The sequence below is a fragment of the Galeopterus variegatus genome, unplaced genomic scaffold, assembly GCF_000696425.1.
Source record: "Galeopterus variegatus unplaced genomic scaffold, G_variegatus-3.0.2 Scaffold3586, whole genome shotgun sequence".
Lineage (NCBI taxonomy): Eukaryota > Metazoa > Chordata > Mammalia > Dermoptera > Cynocephalidae > Galeopterus > Galeopterus variegatus.
Window position 1 is genome coordinate 32,256 of NW_007729697.1, and position 24,805 is coordinate 57,060.

General features: G+C 41.1%; 1 protein-coding gene across 2 annotated transcripts in view; it reads right to left on the bottom strand.

Moving 5' to 3' along the window:
* Window positions 1–24,805, bottom strand: part of SUSD1 (sushi domain containing 1) — a 107,679-nt gene that overhangs the window by 12,447 nt on the left and 70,427 nt on the right. Inside the window, exons 10-13 of one of the 2 annotated variants that reach the window (XM_008585468.1) lie at window positions 17,278–17,369; window positions 15,994–16,180; window positions 6,599–6,695; window positions 2,777–3,035 (exon numbers count right to left, since the gene is read on the bottom strand). In XM_008585468.1, coding sequence (XP_008583690.1) covers window positions 2,777–3,035; window positions 6,599–6,695; window positions 15,994–16,180; window positions 17,278–17,369 — 635 coding nt within the window. The remainder of the gene's footprint in view (window positions 1–2,776; window positions 3,036–6,598; window positions 6,696–15,993; window positions 16,181–17,277; window positions 17,370–24,805) is intronic. The other variant, XM_008585469.1, reaches the window with a different exon arrangement.

Genomic DNA, 24,805 nt, shown 5'->3' on the forward strand with positions numbered 1-24,805 from the left:
ATCACCAAACATTCAAGGGACTGTCATGGGTAGCAGGGACAGAGTGACTGAGGTGTACCCATAGAATGAAATATTATACAGCCTTAAAAAGGATGGAAATTCTGGGCTGGCCCGAGCATCTTCTCATCTGTCAAGGAAAACACAGCAACACGTTTAACTAGGTGGCACAGGGTGTCAGTTTAAATAATATAGTTTGGAGGTGGCAGCCCTCTGAGGTTCAGCTTTTTTATCTCTTAATTTGAACTAGAAGATCTTTAAAGTCCCATCTAGCTCTAATAGCTTATGATTCACACACACATCACCAAACATTCAAGGGACTGTCATGGGTAGCAGGGACAGAGTGACTGAGGTGTACCCACAGAATGAAATATTATACAGCCTTAAAAAGGATGGAAATTCTGGGCTGGCCCGGTGGCTCACTCGGGAGAGTGCGGTACTGATAACACGAAGGCCCCAGGTTCAGATCCCATATAGGGATGGCCGGTTCGCTCACTGGCTGAGCGTGGTTCTGACAACACCAAGTCAAGGGTTAAGATCCCCTTACCGGTCATCTTTAAAAAAAAAAAAAAAAGATGGAAATTCTGACCCATCTACAACATGGATGAGCCTTGAGGACATTAGGCTAAATGAAATAAGCCAGTCACAAAAAGAAATACTGAATGATTCCACTTTACGTGGTATCTAGAGTAATCAAAGTCATAGAGACAGAAAGTAGAATGGTCATTGCCAGGAGCTGCGGGACATTAGGCTAAATGAAATAAGCCAGTCACAAAAAGAAATACTGAATGATTCCACTTTACATGGTATCTAGAGTAATCAAAGTCATAGAGACAGAAAGTAGAATGGTCATTGCCAGGAGCTGCAGGGAGGAAGGAACAGGGAGTTGTTTCATAGATACAGAGTTTCAGTTTTGCAAAATGAAAACAATTCGGGAAATTGTTTGCACAACAGTGGGAATCTACTTAAAGCCACTGAACTGTACCCTTCAAAATGGTTATTATAGTAAACTTTATATTGCATATATTTTACAACTAAAAATTAAAATTAAAATTAAATCACTACTGATTTTAATATGACTATATCACTGATATTTTTGAAACCCACAGGGAAGTAAATACAGTTCAAATATGTAGGTCCAAATATAAAATTTTCCAAATCCCCTTTATCTCTTTCAGCATTCCAAAGAAGCACACATTCTGCTCAGCCATATGAAAAAGAGGTATCAATGACATCATGGGAAAGTTTTCTACAAACTAGAATTCCTACCCTAACCTCTCACTTAATTCCCTCAGCTATGATTGAATGTTTATGTCCCCTCACCAAAAAAAGATTCATATGTTGAAGCCCTAACCCCCCAATGTGATAGTATTTGGAGGTTGGGCCTTTGGGAGGTAATTAGTTTTAATTGAGGTCATGAGGGTGGAGCCCTCATGATGAGTTAGTGTCCTTATAAGAAGAGCGCAAGAGACCAGAGCTCGCTTGCCCTCTCTCCACCATGTGAGGACACAGCAAGAGAATAGCCATCTGCAAGACAAAAGAGCCCTCACCAGGGAACTGAATCAGCCAGCGCCTTGATCTTAAATTTCTCAGCCTCCAGAACTATGAGAAATAAATACTGTTCAAGCCACTCAATCTAAGGTATTTTGCTATAGCAGCCTGAGCTGACTTATATACCCTCGCAGACCAAAGTCTTAACCTGGGACCACAGCTCTCTGAGCAATCTCTAAATTGTACTCATGTTCTACTGTTAATGCTGTGTCTATGGCTAAAACTCCAAGTCAAGATCTCCAAGTAATTTTCTAGCAAGAAGGCCTTGTCTAAGTCATTGACACCTTTTGAACAGGTTCAAGGCAATGTATTCTGGTCTTTAACTTTCCAATTCTTAATTCCTACATGATTGTCACAAAGCGCTACGAGACCTCTTTGCTACTTGGATGTCTTAAAAGTAACCACTGGTTTTACATCAAGCGTGTTAGTGGCACAATACTGTTGCATCCTATACAGAATTTAACAGATTGCCTCAGCTTCAAATATGTGATGAACCTTACACTCAAGATGGCTACATACTGTTGCATTATTTAGTATTAATATAATTTTCCTGGTTTCCACTTCCAACCCATATGAATTTACACCAAGCTTAGGGTTCTCCTAGGGCAACCATCGCAATCGTTCTCCCAGAAACTCTTTCACCCCTGACTGACACAGCTCTTGCTATTCTGCTTGTCCAACTCATTAGGTTTACTAATTATCTAATAAATATTTACTTCTGTGTCTCATGAAAGAGTCACTGCTGGAAGAACACAGCCATTCTAAGGAAAGGGGAGGGGAGAGCAGGACCTATGTTACAGTCAAGGAAGTGATTCAGGCAGAAAATAGGAGAGTGCTGTGCTTCATCGACCCCTGCCTCCTACTTCCCAGGAGAATGAGGGGAGGCAGCAGCCTGGCAGGGGTACAGGGAAGTTGGCAGAGAGAGCTAGACGTTCCTTTCCAACTCAAGTTTCAGCAGTGCAATAGAATGGGGCATTCGTGAAGCTTAAAAGGAAAGACCAAACCAGGTCAGTCCAAACAGATCCAACAAGGTCCCCCCGGGAAGTTCAAAATATGTATCCTCTGTAAGGGCTTCACCTGCCTGTCTTCTATAAAGGCAAAGTGTTCGAACACATTTTATGGTTATTACATGCATGTCCATCTCAAATACTGAGAAAACAAATGTTCAAACATTTACATTTCATGTGAAGAAAATATAGAGTTCACAAAGACTTTTAAAGAACTGTACCTTATTCCATTCACTTGTGATTCGTAATATGATGCAGTAATCACTCCCTGTTTTCAAGGGTGCATTATAATATTTCCCATAGTATAGCCTGTCTCCAATCGATATCTCCATGGCATCATCCGGAACATCTTTGGCCAGTAGTTCTGCAGCCACATATCCTTCAGCATCCGAGATGTTGCTAAAGAATGAGGTAGCCCCTTCAGAATCACAAGGAAATGTGCTTTGGAGGGCCAGGGGAAGCACTAGCACCTGATATGAACTGGAAGAAACAAAGAAGAGTGTCTATCAGACCCCTGCTTGGAGGATTCCCTCATTCATTTACTCATATTTATTGAGCACCTGCTATGAGATGAACAACTTTTCCAAGCACTGGGGACACAACACTGGACAAAAAGAAGTCCTGACCCACATGGGATTCATAGTCTGGCAGCTCCAACAGTCATGGAATTCCAGTTTCAGCCTACAGTGTTAATGCCAGATGACCTTGAGCAAGAGACCTCTCTCAGTTGTAGCTGAAGAGGTATGCCAAGCACATCCTCTTTAGCCAGGAGGAACTGCTGCATGCACTGCTGCCCTGTGTGTATATGTCATAAAGTTGATCTAATCAGTGATTTTCACGTGGGCAAATAAAGCCCAACTGTGGAAAGAGTGTAAAGCAGTCACATGGAAGCCAACTGCCTGTAAGAGTTAATGCACCAAGTCTGAAAAGAGGCTGCCGACAATCATGTGGCAACCTAAAGCAGAACTCATGTGATTTACATTCCCTACAGTTCACAGACTGATACCAAAGTTCCTGTGAAATAAATGACTAGCCCGGAGTGCAAAGCCACTATGAGTTAATCTATTCTGACAATATCCTGAAGCAGACAGAAAGGTAAAATGTCACATGTCCATTGTGAAACTGTTCCCTAAATGTGGACAGAAAAACACACTAACAATCAGGGGTCATTTCGTCGTGGGTTTTATTATTATTTATCCCACCAAATAGAAAAGCTGTCAGTGCAAGCATGTCCATTGTGAAACTGTTCCCTAAATGTGGACAGAAAAACACACTAACAATCAGGGGTCCTTTCGTCGTGGGTTTTATTATTATTTATCCCACCAAATAGAAAAGCTGTCAGTGCAAGGAAGTATAATAATAAAAATGCACTGAGAATGAATCATGCTTCCTCTCTGTTCCCTCTATTCAGTACTTATCTCTGGCCTCTAGTATAAGAGGTGTTTGAACATCTGCTATCCCTGTCAGACTTGATAGCAGGGACTTGAATGACTTACTCTTGTATCCTTGCAAATCCTTGCACAGTACTTTAGCTATGCTTAACCCCACCCCCCCCACTATGAATGTTTGTTGAGTTGAAATTTCTAAAGAAGAAAAGCATGCAGTGCCAAATGTGATGAGGGCAATTTCCAGAACTCATTAGAACACGTCATTCCATTTTACCAGCAAATTTGCACTTCCTACTCCACATTTCCCATGCCCCATATCCTACTTCCTAAAAGCCCATGAATCATTCAGTTAAGAAGAGGGGGACCTCCCCACTGTAGTTGTAGGATTTGGAAAGTCTCCCCACAAACATTCTAGGTGGCCTCAGGGCCCTGATTTCCACAAATCTGGGCTCACTTTCAGCAGACGGCTTTCTCGAGACAAAGTAAAACCTGCAAGGCAATAAGTTGTTACTGCTACCACCAGTAAACTCTTACTAAGTATCCATTGCCTACAGGGAACACCTGTAAGAACAAACTTTCCTGGGGACTTGGACATATCCCTATGCAAAGTGGCTGTAGATAAGAAAATTAACGTTGCAACAGCTCCATGCTGTCATAAGCACATCTTCAAATCCCTCTCATCTTTCCAAGTTAGCAGTCAAGTGCAAATTCAAGGCTCACCTGCATCCATTTGGTTCTATACATGGCCCCCTCAGAGGCATCATTCACAGGCAGGAAGCAGCTCCCCAATTAGGCTGATCAAAATTACCTGAGTTACCTGATAACTATATAATTTCCCAGACCTCATCCAGAACTACTGAATCAAAATCTCCAGGAGTAGAGTCTGGGAATTTCTATTGCTGATAAAGCACCCATGGTGATTTCTATAAACTGGCAAGTGTGGGAGTTACTAGCATTAAGGGAGCCCAGCAACAGGGTGCATCATCTACCAAAAATCAGCAAGCTCAGGAAGGGAGCCTCATCTCAGGTCCCTTGCTCCTCCATGTGTACCAGGCCACAACCCCAAGCAATGCACAAAGCACACTCAGACCCGTCACACACTGGCAAAGCCACTACCCCCAGCTCAAACCAGGTAGCCAGGCTGAGGAAATTGCCCCACTTGCCTGCTAATAATTAGCTTGATGACATTCAGGAAGCAGCTGTGGCTGTTTGAAACATGACTGTTCTGGAAAGACTTCTCCCCTCTTTCTCGCCACCACCCTCCCTTGAATGACTCACAGATCTCCACTTCCTGTTTTGGAGGCACTGGCTGACACATAGCCACAAGGATAGGCTGTCATTTGGCTCTTCTTTTTGCCTTACGTAATTGTTTGGCTTAAATATCACATTTGCTGTTGCAAATTCTCTAAGGCAGTGATGTCACAACTTCTGTTCTACTGACAGCAACAGAATTACAATGCCTTCCAGAACTTGTCAGGAATCAAGAAACTGAACAAGGTATGTAAGGTCCATCCCTGGAAAGACCTTTGGGCATTTCCTGAATTTAAACTAATATAAAATCAGGAAAACCCTAAGTTTCATTATAAATGGACACCCAGATATTATCTCCAGACCTTCTTTTTCATAATTTCATACTATCTCACATTTATTTTTATCTTAATTGTACTGAAGGGTCAAGAGACATAAGGCAATGTAGGTGAGACCATGTGCAATGTCATCTCCTTGACCTGGTACTGTGAGCCAGTTGCTCATCTCTCCAGACCAACGTCAATCCTCCTCTCTAATAAAGGGACTGATTCTACTTTCTTAATCCTATCATGATCTTTGTAAATAAAATGCTTAACTGAATAAATGTAGTCCTCCAACTGAGGTAAATTAATTCTGTCCTAATACCATCTGGAATCCCAGAAGCGGTCATTAAATACACAGTGTCTTGCCCATAACTCTATACCTGAATGGGTGAAAAAAATTATCCATTTGGGGCCAGCCCGGTGGCGCACTGCTATAGTGCGCCGCTTGGGAAGCGTGGCGGCGCTCCGTTCGGATCCCGCATACAGACCAGTTCCCGCTCACTGGCTGAGCGAGGCGCGGGGGCAACACCAAGGGTTGCGATCCCATTGCTGGTCCCGGTCCGGTACGGGGGCGACACTGAGGGTTGCGATCCATTGCCGGACACAGAAAAAGACAAAAAGGAAAAAAAAAAATTATCCATTTGACCGATCCAGAAATCACTACACAAGATCAGCCTTCCATAAAGGGGAACATATTCTGTCTTTGGCAAATGAAATGATGCTCCTGACCCACCGTCACTAAAGGATGGGTGTCCTACGAGAAATGAGTGTCATGGTCAATGCCATGTCAGAGACACTCAACCAGCACTTGTCCAATTACCAAAGGAAAGAAATTTCTTAAGCTGAGCTGCCCAAATGCTTGCCTCTTGTCCCTTAGAAGTCTTTCTATTTGTGTGGCAAGATGATGAATGGGATGGAAGACCCAGTCTGTGCCCAGGAAAACAAAAGAAGAGGCCCTGGCTGCATTGCTCCAGCAACTTGAGTGTAGTTGCCCCCATAGAAGTCTCCTCCTCACCCAAACCCAAGTTTCCAAAACCATCCACGGGGACCCCTGGGCAATCATGGAGAAAGGATCGCCACTGACCTGATAGGCCCATTTTCCTCCCTGGCTTTCTTCAGTCTGAGTCGAGGTATAGGCCCTCCGTGCACTGTAATAAAGTCTACTTCTGGAAGGGGAGGCTCTGAGAACATGTCAAAAAGAAGAAAAAGGTATAATCAAAACAAGTAAAAAGCACAAAGAAAGTGGACCTTGTGGGGGCCGTTACAAGGAAAATTTTCATGTAAGAAGTGATACACACACTGTGATACCCACTACCACAAGATGGACCTTGAAAACACGCAAAGTGAAATAAGCCAGACACAAGAGGACAAATACTGTATGGCTCCACCGTGGGGTTATGGCCATTTCATAACTAAAGTCTCCATTTGTATTGTCAGGGCTAGGGCTCAGACCCTTCGAACTCCTTGTACAGACTAGGTCACCAGATCCCTCACATGCGGGTCCACGCTAGGTAATTAGGAAAGATCCCAGGAGCCATTGGCAGATGACATGAGCTCAGTCCTCAGCAGCAGCAGCAGCAGCAACTGCTTACAGCAGCCTCCAACAGCAGTAGCGGCCTCCGTGTGGCATCCCGGGGGTGGGGGCACCATGGACCAGAGCCACTAGTCCCTTATACTTAAGTCCATAACCCAGGACACCTGGGTGCACATGCACAATTCCATTAGACAATAACCAAGGAACACCTGGGTGCACGTTCATATTTACATCAAATGCTTGGCAAGATTCTGAACATCTGAAGGACTCTGACCATTTTCCTGTATTTTCCCTACGCTCCACTTAAATGAAATACCTAGAATTGGCAAATTCATAGAGACAGAAGTCGATTATAGGTTGCCAGGAGTTGAAGGGGTGATTGGAAAATGGGGAGTTATTGCTTAGTGGTCATGGAATTTCTCTCTGGAGTGGTGAAAACATTTTGGAAATAGATAGTGGTGATGTTTGCACAGCATTGTGAATATACTTCATGCATACTGAAAGATGGCTAAAATGGTACATTTTATGTTACATATATTTTACCACAATAAGAAGTGATAAGCATGCCCCAGCACTTACAGAGTACTGCTGCAGGCACTGCAGTTTGCTTGGTGGGTAGGTCTCTATTTGGTGGGGAAGACCAGCACATCAGACTTCTATATCCTTTATAAAAGGTATGTTACAGAACTCTCTGTTCTTATTTTGCCCTCCCCAACAACCAGATTTCCCAAAGAGGTTTTCCAGTGGGAGGATAATCTGTGCACTGGCTGACACCAGTGTTCTGTCTTCTTACCGGTAGTAACATTCCCAGTGTCAGTGCATCGGCTGCTGGGCTGCCTGTGGGTAAAACAGCTGAGATGTATTGAGCACTAACCACACACACTGGATGTGTCCTGTATGTGCCTCATCTCACTTTATCTTCTCCACAGGGCTACCAAGTGCATGGCATTAATGGAAGCAATCATTTTCTCTCTCTCTTGCTGTTCCTACCTTGGCCATGCAATAGGAATGTCTCTCGTCTTCAAAGTATTAGGAAAAGAGCTTCCACCTGTCTCTTCTATCCATATGATTTGTGAGACAGCTAGAGTTTGGCTGTTGTTCCCATGTGGCCCCACCCTTTTTTCTTTTGTGGGGGGGGGTGGTGGAGGGGCAGGGTTGGGTGTGGAGCAGCCTGAATGCAGGACAGGTGCTTCTGCCTCCTGCTCCCAGCCTCCATGCACTAGGCAAACCTGAGTCAAGGCAAGTCCAAAGCCAAGTCTGCATTTGCCCTATAGATTCAACTTCCCCACAGGTGGGATGCAAAGTATAGATGTGGGAGGAAGTTCCAGAAAGCTTTCTCTTGGCCTCAGACCCAAGCCAGTTTTACCAGCAATAAAACTGATCATTTGATCCCTATCTTATTCTTGTACATATTTTTCGATTTTCCTAAACTCAGAGGTGGAACAAGTATGATTATTACCTTAGGAAATCTCATTTTACAGATGAGGAAACTGAGAGGTTAAGTCACTTGCCTAAGAGCACACAGTCAGCACACAGCAGAGTCAGGATTTGAACCCAGGCTCTGCTCCACACTTCTCTCGTCCACCTTGGGGTTTCTTGAATGTTTGGCTCCACCAAATTGATCCAGCAGGTTTTCACCACCTTTGAGTGAACTAATTAAATCCACTTTTAAAATACTGAATCTGCAAAGACTTTACAAACAAGTCAACTCCGGGAAAAGAATCTATTTCAACACATTTGTTAAAGTGTATGCTATTTTCAAGAGGAATCCGGAAAGATATTCCATATGACACACCTGAGGAACACAACTGCTAGATGCCTGCAGCAGTGATGGGGGACAGGGAGAAAAGCCCCCACCACATGCCCCAGGGAAATGTGCCCCTTCCAATGCTCTCATCACAAAGAAATGATACATTGTTGCAATCATAGGTATGCTGCCAATTACCCTGATTTGATCATCACCCACTGTATACATGTATTGAAATATAACTGTACCCCATAAATATGTACATTTAATATGTCAATTAAAAATAAATTACTAAAAAAAGAAAAAGACAGAATTACTGCCCTCAGGCCTTCATACTGTCATTGACATGCCCTTTCATTTGTGCTGTTTTGCTGTCACAGTAAAGTTAGCTTCTTATTACCGTTTCCTGTTTTCAGCCCAGAGGGAGATTGACTGGTTACTCTTTTCCCTGTAAGAGCCCTAGACAGGCTCTTTTAAATTACTCCTCTATTTGTTCTTCTCCAAGATTAGTCATTCTCGTTCCTCTAATCTCTTGGCTAAGCTTTTAAAACCAATTTCTTGCCACCCTCAGTTACAGCAGAACAAAGCACTCACTCAGCTCAGGGAAGGCGGGCCGCCGGGTTTCATGTCACGATGCCCTCTTCCAGCCCAGGATCACTCTCGCAGCTTTAAAGGTGCCACTAACCTCTGGTTGATCCCATCAACATGTGATTTCTAGACTGTTTTCTGCTCTGCTTGCCTAAGGCCTTCCCCGCCTTGTATTTTCAAGAGTCTACTTTTTCTCTCTAATGTAGAAGCCTGAACCTCATTAGGCTGATTCTCAGCCACACTTGGAGGTTAAATAACTTTGACTTCTAGTCATATTTTCCAAGGTACAGTTCCTGGTTTCCCAAACTGCTGACCTTGGCAGATCTGGCCTCCTTGTCATTAACCTCATTCCTTACTTAAACTAAATCAGAACCAAGGCAAGAAATGGTCCCTGCCTAGGCTGGAAAATCACAGTTCTTTCACCCTAGGTAGGCAACATGGAAGAGGAATCAGAAGGCAGACCTTCATCACCATAAGTGTCAACAATATCCATCCTTTGCTAGAAGCAAAAGACAAAAGAAAATATGGGGGCTGCCACATGAGAAAATTTTGAAGAGTAAAGAGAAAAGTAATGAAGGAGCACTTGCTCTGTAAAATATTAAATATATCATAAAGTTATAATAACTGAAGCAGTAAGGTACAAGCAATGGAAGGAGTTAGTGTAGAAAGAGACCCAAATAGGGGCCGGCCCGGTGGCGCACTGGATAGTGCGCCGCTTGGGAAGCGCGGCGGCACTCCCGTCCGAGGGTTCGGATCCCACATACAGACCGGTTCCCGCTCGCTGGCTGAGCGAGGCGCGGGAGCAACGCTGAGGCTTGCAATCCCGTTGCCGGTCCCCGGTCCGGTACGGGGGCAACACTGAGGGTTGCGATCCGTTGCCGGACACGGAAAAAAGACAAAAGACAAAAAAAAAAAAAAAGAAAGAGACCCAAATAAATATGAGGATATACTGTGTGACATGGACTGAATTTCAAACGGTGGTAGGGAACAGACTTATCAGTTGTGGGAAAAAATTACCAAAGAAATTTAGCCTCATATTATGCAACAGAACAAATTCCGAATGGGCCTAAATTTTAAATGCAAAAAGCAAAACTACTAAGAAGCATAAAAAAATATCAGAGAATAAGAACTGATCTGACTTCAGGGTGAGGAAGGCTCTTCTTGGCATGATCAGAGGCACAAACTATAAAGGCACCAATAGAATGGATTACATGAAAATTTTAAATGTCTAAGTGTCAAAAAAATATTGAAAAGAAAAGCAAAGAGCAAATAACTTTGGGGTAGGAATTTGTGGTATGTACAACAAAAGAGTAATATTAATGTAAGAAAACTGTTAAATCAGTGAAAGAAATGAAGTAATACAAGTGCAAATGCATTAAAATTCCTCTAAAACCCACCAAAATTAACAAAAAGAACCAAAAACAGAACAAAAATTTATCTGCCCCAAAACTAAGCAAAGCCCCAACCTTATAGTATAAATCAATTGAATTTAATTCAGGAATTGAATTAAGCACAACTCCACTGCCTGAGAACCTAGTTCAATGCTACTTCTCTGAAATGTCTGTAACAGAAAGTAAGGGGAAAAAAATAGACACCATGATTTTTTTTTCTAATTCTCAGGCACCTCTACAGATAAATCATGCCACTCAAGGCATGATAAATTGAAATTGATGGCAACAGAAAAACTGGTAGCTTCTACCATAAGTCATCAGCTATCACAGGCTAGATAGATCTTCCCTATCAAGAAAGTTATGAGACTTGACCACCCAGGGAGAAGAAAACATTTTTCTTTTCATCTTTACACCCCCCTCAGCATGTAGCACAGGTCTTTGTACATAATCAATCAACAAATATTTGCTAAATTAAATTGTTAAGTGTCAGCTCACCTCTCCCCACTCCCACCACACACAGAAACCCTGGTTTTTAGGCTTCTGATCTATGGAAACCTTCGCATTCACACTTTATAAAAGCCAAAGTTAATACAAGAAAATAACCCACCCAGCCCATTTTCCTCTATAGTGTACCATCTCATCTCAGCCGGGCCTGAGCTGGGATTTAAATGTGCGCAGTGAGAGGAGCTGGAAGACACCCTCCCCATACAGCCATTTACTTGGGGGTTTTATTTTAAGCTAGAATGTAGGTGGGAGATTTCTGGGAATGAGGGAAACAGATGGACTGTCCAGATATCAAAGAGCCTTTGTCCAGAATAGACTCTGAAAAGAAAACAGTTGGGGTGAAAGCCGGTCCCTCTCCTGACCTCTGGTGTGGCTTCAGCCCCGTGGGAGCCAGAGGGACTCCCAGGAATAAGTGTCATACCTTGGAACAAACCAGAGGGGATGAGGTTCTCACTGAGGACACAGGGGTGCGGTGTCCTTAGATGGTTTGTGGGTAGCAAACCATGGAAGAGAAGCCTATGGCAGAAGAACTCAAGAGACTTGGTACTGCATGATCCTCCCTGAGGACACCCAATGGTGAGAGGAGGTGTCAGAGGCAGCGACAGGGAGAATCAGGGCAGTCCTGGCGGGGCCTTTCTAATAAAGTGACAGTCTGATCATGCTTGGGACACACCTGTGTTTTCAGTTTTTTCCTAACCATCTGAAAAAGTGCTTTCTCTTCTTTTACTTACTAAGAATACGATTAGGTATGGGAAATTTCCCATGTGAGTTGCCTGCCTCAGCACTGAAAGTAGTTGTGGGAAAAAGAACGATTTCCTTTCCATCTCTTCTTCCCTTTTCTCCTCCAGCATTCTTGGCTCCGTAATAAACATTCAGCCTCAAATAATCACCATGTGTCTAGTACAGGTGGTCTGGTTTGTCGTCACATTCGTATATGCATTTGCTTTCGTGCTCTCTCTCGCTCTGTCTCTCTGCCTCTCCCCCACCTCCCCCCAGGCCGCCCCCCATTTTCCCCTCTCTGGTTTCTTCTCTCTCCCTATGAGAAGAATAGTTTGCCTACAAGCATTTAGATTTGACAAGAAAATAGCATAACCAGTGCGTGAAAGCTCTTCTGACTCTTTGGCATCCACAGCCAGGATGCAAGTTTGTTCTTCACCCTGTTCTAAATTGGGTGTGGATGGTGAGGATTCAGCTCCGTGAGCCACCGGAGGAAGCACATCAGCCCCAAGTCAGAAACACGAGGTAGGTGTCTCCTGCCCCCCGCCACACCACACCCTCCTCCTGCTTTCAGGGCAGCACTTGCCTCTGTCCCATCTTCTAGCATTGCTAGAACTTCCACCCTCCTCTGAGGTCAGCAATATATTTAAAGCGCTTGTTTTCATTCTGTTCCCATCAGCAAGATTTAGTTTAATGTAAGACACTCAGAAGAGAAATTCCACTCACTTTTCTTCTGGGAAATCAGTTGCTTCACTTTCCAGGACCAAATCCTTAGCCTAACGTTTCTGGAAAACTTCAAAAGTTCATGATTTTATTGAAACACAGCCACAAACATTTCAGGCAACCAGGTGTACCTACAGCAGCACATAAGGGTCTCTTTTTTCCCCCCTTTTATAAAAGCAAACGGTTGGGGTTTTTTTGGTTTTTTGGGGTTTTTTTTAACCCTTTTATAAGATCTTAACGACTTGAATTTTCACACTTCTAAAATTGCAAATTATTTAACGTAGGGTAGAGATGGAGAACATGCAGTCGTGATCTCAATGAACTTAAACAACTCAACAGTGTCCCCTGGTGGTCACAATTACAGACACAGAGAGCTTGAGCAACTAGGGCTATATCTTGCCCACAAAACACGAAGAAATAAGTGTCTCATCAAGGTGAAACCCCCTACCACTCATTCAAAAAATATGAAATGTTAATTCAAATCAGAAATGCAAGGGCCAGCCCGTGGCTCACTTGGGAGAGTGTGTTGCTGATAACACCAAGGCCAAGGGTTCGGATCCCTATATAGGGATGGCCGGTTAGCTCACTTAGGAGAGTGTGGTCGGGACAACACCAAGTCAAGGGTTAAGATCCCCTTACCAGCCATCTTTTAAAAAATAAATAAATAAATGCAAGCCAACCAAATATGACAAGGACCAAGAATGACAGACTAAATAGCTATTCATTTTAATAAGTCACCACGGGAAAGAATGCCTAAATTGAAAGCTAGTCGTCTCTCCAGCCCAAAATGTGGTGAATTCTTTTGGTGTAAAGTCTTTATTGACTAATCAGGCATCTCCTCAACACCAATACCACACCCACTAGCCATTATTCAAAAAATAATTGTTGTGCTATGTGTCAGTACCATTCTTCACATAAGGGATTCCATGTAGGACACACAGACAAAAATCTCTGTATTCAAAGAACTCCTATTTTAGTAGGGGAGAAAAAAATTTAAAAATTCAGAAAACACATTATCTGAAGAAATTCAATCAGGCTAAGGGGATAGAGAGTAACTGAGTGCAGACTGGGGAGAATATTTTTGACAGAATATTCAGGGAAAGCCTCTCTAAGGTGATGGCATTTGAACAGACACCTGAATAATTATGAAGCCACATGGAGAGAGCGTCCCAGGAAGAATAAACAGCAGATGGGAAGGCCTGGGTGCAGGAACACGTTTTAGCTGGTTAGCGAATAGCAAGAAAGCCAGGGAGACAGCTGCTGCTTAATGAGAAAGGTGTACAGGGGCAGATGAGTTCCGTGAGGTGGGCAGGGGCCAAGTTATGTGTTACATGCTAAGGAACAGGGATTCCATTCTAACCTTAACAGAAGCTTGTTGGAGAGTGTTGAGCTGGCACTGCCACGTTCTCATATGCATTTTTAAAAGATCGTTCTGGCTCCTAAGTGACCTTTTAAAAGTTATGGTGAAGATTAAGACTGAAGCCGGGGATAGGGGGGAATAATCAAGAGTTAAAGCAGGGAACCCAGTTAGAAAGCTACTGCAGGAGTCCAAGCAAGAGGTTGCTGGCTTGGATTAGGATGGAAGGGGCAAAAGCGAGCTGGGGAGAAGTGATGGAATTCAGAATACATTTTGGACAGCAAGCCAACAGGGCTTGTAAATGGGTTAGAAATTTGGGGATGGAAGAAAAGGAATTAGGACCCCTTTTCGCAAGAGCAATCAGGTGAATAGAAACACCGATCACTGAAATAGGGAAGCCTGGGAGGAAAACCGATTTGGGGCTGGAGAAGAGGTGAGAAATCAAAAGTCCCGTCTGATTTGCCTGTTAGATGTTCAATACAATATGTTTAGAAGACGGTGGACAGAAGAGTCTGGAGCTCAGAGGAGAGGTTGGGATTGGAAATATATGTTTGGAAATCCTCAGCGTATAGGTCATATTTACAGCCATGAGACTGTTAGAGATCCCCTAAGCAGAAAGATAATAAATAGGGAAGAGAAGGAGGCTAAAGAAGGCCAATAAAAGTAGACAGAGCTAGCAAAGAAGACTGAAGAGGAGGAGCCGGTAAGGCAGAAGGAACCAAAACCAAGAGAAAAGATGTTCCAAGGAGCAGGCACTGGCCGGTTAGCTCGTTGGTTAGAGCACGGTGTTATAACTCCAAGGTCAGCCAAGGGTTCAGATCCCTGTACTAGCCAACCACCAAATAATAAATTAATTAATTAAAATATCTGATTACAAATAGTTTCATTTAAAAAAAAAAGGAGTGTCAAATGCTGTAGAGAAAAATCAGGTAAAAACAAAATTGGCCATTGCACTTGGTAAAATGGAGATCAGATGCAGACCCTCTCAGTAAAGCAATGAAGACAAATGCCTCCCAAATGGATAAGTTAAAGGGAGAACCAGAGGTGAGGACATGGAGCCTGCAGAACAGACTTTTCTTCAAGGAGTTCTACCATAAAAGGGCTGAGCGAAGACAAAGTAGCTGGAGGGCAATGTGGGCTCAAAGGAGGTGTGTTGATTTTTTCTTTCTTTTCATTAATAAGGGAGATATTACAACATGCAAGACAGTGCCAGGAATAATTCTCTATTGGGGGGAAGTGATGATTAGGCAGAAGGGGTGGAATCCATTGCACAAGCTGGGGTGGGGGAGTGGGTGAAGCCTTAGATAAATGCAGGGACGGGGTGGGGGAACACGCATGGTATGCGGGCAGTCGTGGGAAATCTGGGGGTGGGAAGTCCTCACCTGATTGCCTTTAACTTCTCAGTGGATCAAGAAGCAAGAAGCTAATACTCTTAGTATTTGCTAAGAGGTGTGGGGGGGGGCACGGAATTGACAAAAGAGAAAGTGAGCGGGAAGCGAATTTTCTAGGGGTCTATAGTGAGACTGCCAATCATCTCCTCCTGACAGTAACCTACTCTTAAGGCACTTGCCACAGAATGCCGATTGAATACGTTACTGAGAAACAAACCACAACAGGAAATACTTTAAGTTTGAAATATCTTAAATATTTCAAACATCCAGAAGGAATATAACCAACACTCAGGTATGCACGACTCAGATTTCATCAATGTTAACATTCTGTTTCAGGTATCTTTTTAAGAAATAAAATATTTCAGTCACAGTCGCAAGCCCTTTAGCACCTCTCTCCACGTCCTTCCTCTTCCTTCTGTAACAGTTCATTGTATCAAGACAGGAAGCAACAGTGTTCCTCTTTGTCCAGGCCTATCAACAGCTCTGTGGTGACTTCGTGAATACGAATGCTCTTAGTCAAGATTTACCTGTTATCTGGGTTGTCAGGGAGATGACCACAGGAAGTTCAGAAGACAAAGCCCGGAGGCTGACCTTGTAGTTGGTACCCGGGTGCAGGTCCAAGCACATCTCAGAAGCCTGGCTGCCAGTAGTGATATTAAAGATCATTTCCTGGACGAATTCCTTCTGATACCATCTCTGGCCCCAAATGTGGAACTGAAACATAAAAAAGCTGAGCAGGTGAATTGCTGGCTTGAAAGGCTCTGAATGCCTTGACACCTATCCTTTTTCACGAGCTTTTTTCCTCTTTTCCTTTTGCCTCTGTAAAGTTTCTTCAAAAAGTGAAATGCAGTTGTAAGTAAATATTAGAGCTGTAAGGCCATAAATAGTGTAATTATAATATTATAAGTATAATAAATACATTTTTAAATAAAACTGCACAAAAGGCTGAGGCTCCAATACTGGCAAGTTTTTCTTTCTTGTTCTCACGTACACCATGCACATGCCCAGCGTGAAAGCCGGTTGGCAAAAATGCAGAAGCGAGGCCAAAAAACATTTTCCTAGAAAGAAAACGAAGAATCCGAACTAAGCAGGACCTAAATTAGTATAGTTGTAGTTGGTCTGGGAAGGACTTTTCTCCTCTACCTACCTCCTTCTGGAGACCCTACACTTTTGTGTAACATCCTCGCACCTGGGCCAAGAAACACTCTTTTCTTCCTACTTAATTTCTTCTAGTAGCAGCTCATCCCATGGTCTTTCCCTTTCTTACAATCACATCTAGCTTCAAATGTTCCCCTGGACTATCTAGGCAACACATCCAGACCCTGATCAGAGACACTAGCGTGAACAGAGACACACTTGCAGAAGCCACTGAATTCCTTCCACGGATTTCCACCTGAGCATCAACTCTGAACCAGGATATGGGCAAAGAAGCTCTCATGGCTTTCTCATCTCCCCCCAAGGTGTGTGTCTTCAAATATTCAGTAGACATGGCCATCTTCTTGCTTCTCATTGTAATTGGCATGATAAATCTTCTATTGACTGAATTCCTTCCACGGATTTCCACCTGAGCATCAACTCTGAACCAGGATATGGGCAAAGAAACTCTCATGGCTTTCTCATCTCCCCCCCAAGGTGTGTGTCTTCAAATATTCAGTAGACATGGCCATCTTCTTGCTTCTCATTGTAATTGGCATGATAAATCTTCTATTGATAATGACAGCTGTAGAAGCAGATCTTTCAGTTTGCAGATTTTTTTTAAACTTCCCACACAAGACAAACATCTATAAATAAAGTAACTTTCAGTAACTTACTAAATACATCTCCTCTATATCAGCTGTCTTCACACTTCTCCATCTCAAGCAGGTTTCATTAAACAATGAAATGTTACTGATGGTCTGTTTTACTGCAGAGGGAAAGGATGAGAAATCAATTTATACCCTATACAAAAAATACTACCTTTTAATTGAGTTGTTTTCCAAAGATAAGCATTTACATAGGATGAGTTCAGCAGTACCTCAATTTAGAAATTAACAGTAGCAGTCTCCTAGAAACAATACTTTTATATTTAGGTAAACTCAGTCCTGATGAAAGTTTTATGATCCAAAGATACCTACTCAGAGAATTCCTCTTAAAAATTATTTGTCTATTTACTGCAAACTCCCTGGGTTGACTAAGCTAAAATTACAACTCATTGCCCTGGACCCTGGACACCCTCATTTATACAAATAAGCATTCATTTGAAATTCTGAACTGAAAGTAACATCTCAGCAGATTACTGTTCCTTGAGGAACTGAAAAAAAGCTATCTCAAGCAGTCAGGCTTTTCATGATGAAAAGGGGCGGGAGGGGAGCTCTTTTGGTTTGGGCTTCCTAATCTCTCATGAACAAAGAAGCATTTCTCGGCCTCTGCTCAGTTTCATGGCAATCAATCTAAAAGTTATTTCAGATCTCATACAGTTTAATGTAGAGGCACACACTGCCCCCCTGACAAGCTTTTTAAAATAAAAACTACTTATTCAAAACTCTGACATCAGAGATTACTTCCTTCAACAACGACCTGTGAGAGTAGATGAAATCACTGTCAAACCCAGACAAAATAGTGCTGGGAAAGGCATGAAGGAGGGGGGCTTGTGCTTGCTTGTCTGAGATAAGAACTGTTTCAAAGGACTTTCTAAAAGCCATCAGAAATCCCTTCATGTCCTTCACATATCTCCTGCTTTGCATGTATGCTTGTACTTCTGTGACAAGATTTATCATTAGATATTCTTTAGAACTGCAGTAATTCAGATAAGGTACTCTGAAAGAATTTTGCCCAGAAACAGCATCTCAGCCAATGGACTGATGACAAATCGGGCTTTGGGCCTCTGAAACCAATGACCTTTATTTCCAAGCAGTGTACGTGAACCACTCTTTCTTTTTTTAAGGTCAAAATTTTTGTTTTGTTTTGTTTATTGAAACATAATTGATTATACATATCTGTGGGGTACCACGTTGAATATCAATACCTGTGTGCAATATGTGATGTTCAAGTCAGGATAATTAATATATTCAACATTACACAATGAAATCATTTTTTGTGGCCCTATACCAGTTTCTCGCTAACCCCCCTCCCTTCCTTCCCCTTTCCCACCTCCATTAACTTCATGAATCACCCCCTTTATGCCAATAAAATCTTCCTACTACCCTTCCCTCACTGAATGGATTCATGGCTTGTCATGGTATGCATTCCAGATTATAATCCTATTTTATATTCCCAAATAAACTCAACATATTGGGAGAGATTATCTATCTTTTTTTTTTTTTTTAGGTTAAGAAATGTTTCTAAACTGGAAATAATATAGCAGACTTGTTAAGAAGTTTCACAGAACACTGTGACGATTAATGAGTGATAAAGACAACTCCCAAAGCAATTGAAAGAAAGAAAGTCCCATAAGAGGCGAGGTTGCATTGTGTAACCCCCTGGCCTGACAGGTTCCTATGAATGAAGCCAAGTTGGTAGACATGACCCCTCTCTATGGACTGGAACATTGCACAGAGAAAACCTGTTCCACAGGTCACAAGCTATACTTCAAATGTTGCAAGACAGAGCAGGAAAGGAAGTACAGATGATTCAGGGTAATGAGACCCCACTGCTGGCTATAGATGATGATTCTAGAGATTAGGAGTAGTGGTCCAAAGGACCCCACATTTCTGAAACTTTCAAAATAAAGTAACTCCAATACTATTTAAACAGTTCCGGGCTATACAAAAAGGGTGGAAAGTTTCCTAATTCATTAGATGTGATTAGATAATCTGCAATGCCCAACCTGTACAAGGATGGCACAACCAGTCACTAAACACACTATGCCAAACTCACTCGTTAATATAAATACAAAAATCCAAAATAAAATATTAGCAGATAGAAGTCAGCAGTACATTCAAAGAACAAAACACTATGACCAAGGAATATTTATTCCCAGAATACAGAGAGGATCATTATTTGAAAAGCTATTAATAGGCTAAAAGAGAGAAACCATATGGTTACTTAAGTAATCATAATGGTTAATACAATTAATATACATTCCTGACTTAAAATCTTAGTGGGCTAGGACTCAATTTGATGAAAACTCCATAATTTAATCATTAGAAACCAACACACTCATGAAGTAATTAAAACAATGAAGTAATTTCTAGTGAAGTTAAGAACAATACAAGGATACCTGGTCTCAGAGCTATTATTTAGCATTAGTCAGGAGATTCCAGCCAATGCAGAAAAAGGCAAGAAAAAAAACGAATCATACATACCAGAAACAAAGGGACCAATGATGTAACTGCCAGTAAATCTAAGAGAATTCACTGAAAACCAAATGTGAAATTGTTTGAATCCAATGGAAAAACAAATACAAAATAATTGGAGTTCAGAAAAGTGCACATTTTTTTCTATGTTCTTGTATTTAATGAATAGCTTTCTATATATCTGCAAGAACAGGTATGGCAGGCTGAAGAATGACCTTCCCAAAGGTGTCCACAACCTAGTCCCTGGAACCTGTGAATATGTTACCTTACCTGGCAGAAGGACTTGGTGGAGGTAATTAAAATAATGAGATTATCCTGGATTATCCAGATGGGCTCAGTGTAATTACAAAGGTCTTTAGGGAGACAAGATGATCAGAGTTAGAGAAAGAAGACTTTCAAGATGGAAGCAGAGGTTAAACTGATGAACTTGGAAGATGGAAAATAGGCCACAAGGCAAGGAAAGCAGGTAGGCTCTAGAAACTGGAAAGGGCGAGGAAATGGATTCTTCTCTAGAGCCCCCAGAAGGAATACAGTCCTGCTGACACCTTGGTTTTAGCCCAATGAAGATGATTTCAGACTTCCAACCTCTAGAACTATAAGATAGTAAGTTCATGTTGTTTTAAGCCACTAAGTTTGCAGTTATTTGTCATACCAGCGATGGCAAAGTAATACACGTAACAAAATACAGTAGAAAAATTAAAAGATCCCTATTCATGAGAAGACACTATGAACAAATTTCAAATACCTAGAAATAAATATAACTAGAAATGTCCAAAACTTACAAGTTTTTTAAAAAACTTCTCTAAAGGATACAAAAGAAAACAATACAGAGAGAAATGCCATGTCCTTGAATAAAAAGATTCAAAAGTGAAAAAGTACCAATTCGTCTTTAAATGTAATATACTTCCAATGGCAAATCCAATGGACCTTTTTTGCAACTTGGTAAGTTCAGTCATTCATTCAATGAATGTTTTGAAAGTTCTCACCCTGTGCCAGGCATGCTCTAGGGGCTAAGTTTGATAAAATGGTGAGAAAACAAAGTCTCTGCCCTAACGATGTCATTCTGGTGAAGGAGGCAGAAAATAAGTCAACAAATAAATTAAAAATACACTCGTGTGCACTGGTAAGGACTATGAAGAAAAGCATTGTAGAAGGACAGACAAGATGGGTAGGTAGGGAAAACCCTCTGCAGCGATGACATGTGAATAGAGACTGACATATGAAGAAAAGCATTGTAGAAGGACAGACAAGATGGGTAGGTAGGGAAAACCCTCTGCAGCAATGACATGTGAATAGAGACTGACATGAGTGAGTCACCAAGGTCCAAAAACTAAAAGAAAAATATTAAAAGGGACATAACCAGATATCAGTACATACGGTAAAGCTAGAAGAGCGTTTCTCAAACTTTTTTGTGTGACAGCCCCTGCAAGAGGCCTTTTTTAGACTAACTGCTCATCTCATCCCCTATAAAACTTTAATACACAAGATATGCTGTACATCTGTTATGCACTATATGTTTACCTACGCTTCGTACATTAAAAAAGTAATATCTTTTGCCCCTGAAGAGCCAATCTTTGCCTCCTTGTGGATGATTTTGCCCCCCTGGGGGCGACATAACCCCCACTGAGAATGCTAGAGTAAACAAATATTCTGTTACTAGCAAAGGAATAAACAAATAAATCAACAGAACAGAGTAGAATCCAGAACTAGATGTATCTAGTCATGGGAATTTACATATGATAAGAGTGGCATTTCAAATCAGCGGGAAATGAGTTGGGAAATAGTTATCCATATGGATAAAGTAATATTAAATTCCCACCTTGACACAACAGGCAAAAATGATTCCAGCTGGATTACATTTTTAGGTTAAAAAATATTCTAGAAAAGAGTATAGAAGAACTCTTGGGTAGGAAAGAAATAAATTATTTCTCAAATTTTGACTAAATAAAGTCTTAAATTTTTTTATGACAAAAGATATGATAACCAAGTTTTAAAGACAAACAACAAACCATGAAAAAAAAACCTAATATATTTGAAAAAAGTTGACCGCCCTGATATCTAAAGAACACTTACAATGAAGAAAAATACCAGCCACAACATCCAAAAATGGGCAGTAAATAGAAAAAGTGATTCATAGGAGAACCATAACATACCTTTAAATGAATTACAAATTTTAAAAAAAAGGGCTTTTCACTTATTAGGCTCTCAAACATTAAAAGTGATAGTATCCAGTGTTGGTGAAGGCGTTGGGAAACAGGCCTGCATATACCATTGGTGTGTGTGTAAAATGACACAAACTTTGTGGAGAGGAATTTATAGGATCTTTAGATTGCCAATTCCACTCTTAAGACTCAGTTCTACAGAATACTCTGCCCGAGTATGTAAAGGTAAAGCATATTTCATTGAATCTAAGGTGCTATTCCTGTGAGATATACCTATATTATTAAGAAAGAAAAAAAATCCTGCCAAATAAACGCTCACAATCATGTTCTTATCTTGTAGGATTTTTTTCTTAAAAATATTGTTTTTACTTAAATGTATTGATTATACATATCTATAGTGTACAGAGTTGAATTTCAATACATGTATACAATGTGTGATAAGACACTGAGGGTTGTGATCCGTTGCCGGACACGAAAAAAGACAAAAAGGAAAAAAAAAAAGACAAACAACAAACCATGAAAAAAAAACCTAATATATTTGAAAAAAGTTGATCGCCCTGATATCTAAAGAACATTTACAATGAAGAAAAATATCAGCCACAACATCCAAAAATGGGCAATAAATAGAAAAAGTGATTCATAGGAGAACCATAACATACCTTTAAATGAATTACAAATTAAAACAAAAAAAGTGCTTTTCACTTATTAGGCTCTCAAACATTAAAAGTGATAGTATCCAGTGTTGGTGAAGGTGTTGGGAAACAGGCCTGCATATACCATTGGTGTGTATGTAAAATGACACAAACTTTGTGGAGAGGAATTTATAGGATCTTTAGATTGCCAATTCCACTCTTAAGACTCAGTTCTACAGAATACTCTGCCCGAGTATGTAAAGGTAAAGCATATTTCATTGAATCTAAGGTGCTATTCCTGTGAGATATACCTATATTATTAAGAAAGAAAAAAAATCCTGCCAAATAAACGCTCACAATCATGTTCTTATCTTGTAGGATTTTTTCTTAAAAATATTGTTTTTACTTAAATGTATTGATTATACATATCTATAGTGTACACAGTTGAATTTCAATACATATATACAATGTGTGATAATCAAATCAGGGTAATTAGCATATTCATCATTACAAAACTTAATCATTTCTTTGTGACGAGGACATTCGATCATGGAATTATTTTATACTGGTTGAAAGAGTTTTTTCAGACCCAGGTAGACATTAAATTTTTACCATATATCATAAAACAAAAGTGTAAGCAAAATTGATTGAGACTTTCCTAAAATGTCTTTATGTTCAGTATATAACACTTCTTGATCACTTTGCAATTGAGTTATCAATGTGTATTTTTCCAAGCAATATCATCCTATGTGCCATCCAGAGTTTTGGTGAGGCAACACTTCTTGAAAATGTGCTCTATTTTCTCCAGGATTTTCTTGCAAGCCACTGACACCCATTCTAATGCTAATACTTGATCTTACACCTTGCTGTTCTGTTTCCATGGTTTTCCACATAGATCATAACTTTTCATCTCAATAGTGTAAACTTTCTGGAAAAGTTTAATTAGGCAATTAAATTCAAGACATAAATAGTACCACTAATGTCCATAACTAAATAGAAGTGACAACACTACAAGCAGCTATGACCAATTTGATGCAGACACGGTCAATGACCACTATGTTCATGCCTGAACGTCTGTATGTCAGACATACCTGACTGACTGTATAACAATTGCAAGATTTCATAGATATCAAAATGTGAAAAAAATGTGCATGTAAGGATCAATAAAACATAATATATACAGGTATATTAACAGTAGCATTGTCTGTAATAAAAATTTGAAGGGGAAAAAAAAACCCTAAATATCCTTCCATAGTGAATAAGCTAATAAATTAGTGTAACTTCATACAATGGAATACTATGCTTCCCTCAAAGAGAATGACATGACATTATATAAACTGGTATGGAAGTGTTGGGAAAATAGAATAATTTAGTCAGGCTCCCTGGCTCAGGTCTGGCTGGGGGGGTCAAGCAGCACATTTTCTTGTAAACAAGTTGTGCGAGTGGAGTTAGTGTGTATGTGCGCCCATGTATCTTTCTACTTTGTTGCTTGTGTGTGTTCTGCAGTTTGTGAAGCAGGCTGGCAGCAGAGAGTTCACATCTAACAGTAGAGCATGTTTACTCTGCTGGCAGCTGCTCAGTTTCAGTTTTTCTTTGGACTTTGCCCGTAGCAGTTGAGTTTCTGAGTTCCTCCTTTGTACTGCCTAGGTATTAGACATGTGTGGACTGCATGGCTCATAGTGTTATGTGTGCTGAATAAAGACTATTCCTACTTCAACCAAGGCTCCAAGGACCTTTTTGCCAGTTACCTAGCTCACAGACCTGTGTGTGAAGGGTTTGTGAACAGGCTCGAGGGGTCTGTGAGCTCCAGACCCTAGCCTTAGCTCCACAATTGGCATTGTCGGCAGGATTACGCCACAGGAAGTGTGTTCACAGAATATTGTAAAGCCAAAAATTTAAAAATAAAATTAAAAATCAAGATTAAGAATGGTATGTATATAATGATTCCATTTTTGAAATAAGACGTTACACACACACACATATATGCACATGTAACATAACAGTGCAGGTGGGTCCACAAACTCCTTCTGCTCACAGGAAATGTCCCTGGTTCAGTTCAGTTCCATCTTGATCAGGGAGTGACATTTGCACTCTAGGTCCCCTTCCCTCCATTCAAGCGCCTTTACGATTTGAAGCACAGGCAAGCTGAACCCATAATGAGTTCACTGGGTAGAAAAGGATCCCCAGCAGAGATCATGCTGAGTCCCTTCCTACTGCTCCCAGACCCTTTGCTCTCAAAAGTACATGCCTTCGTCTCTCACAAATCTTCCT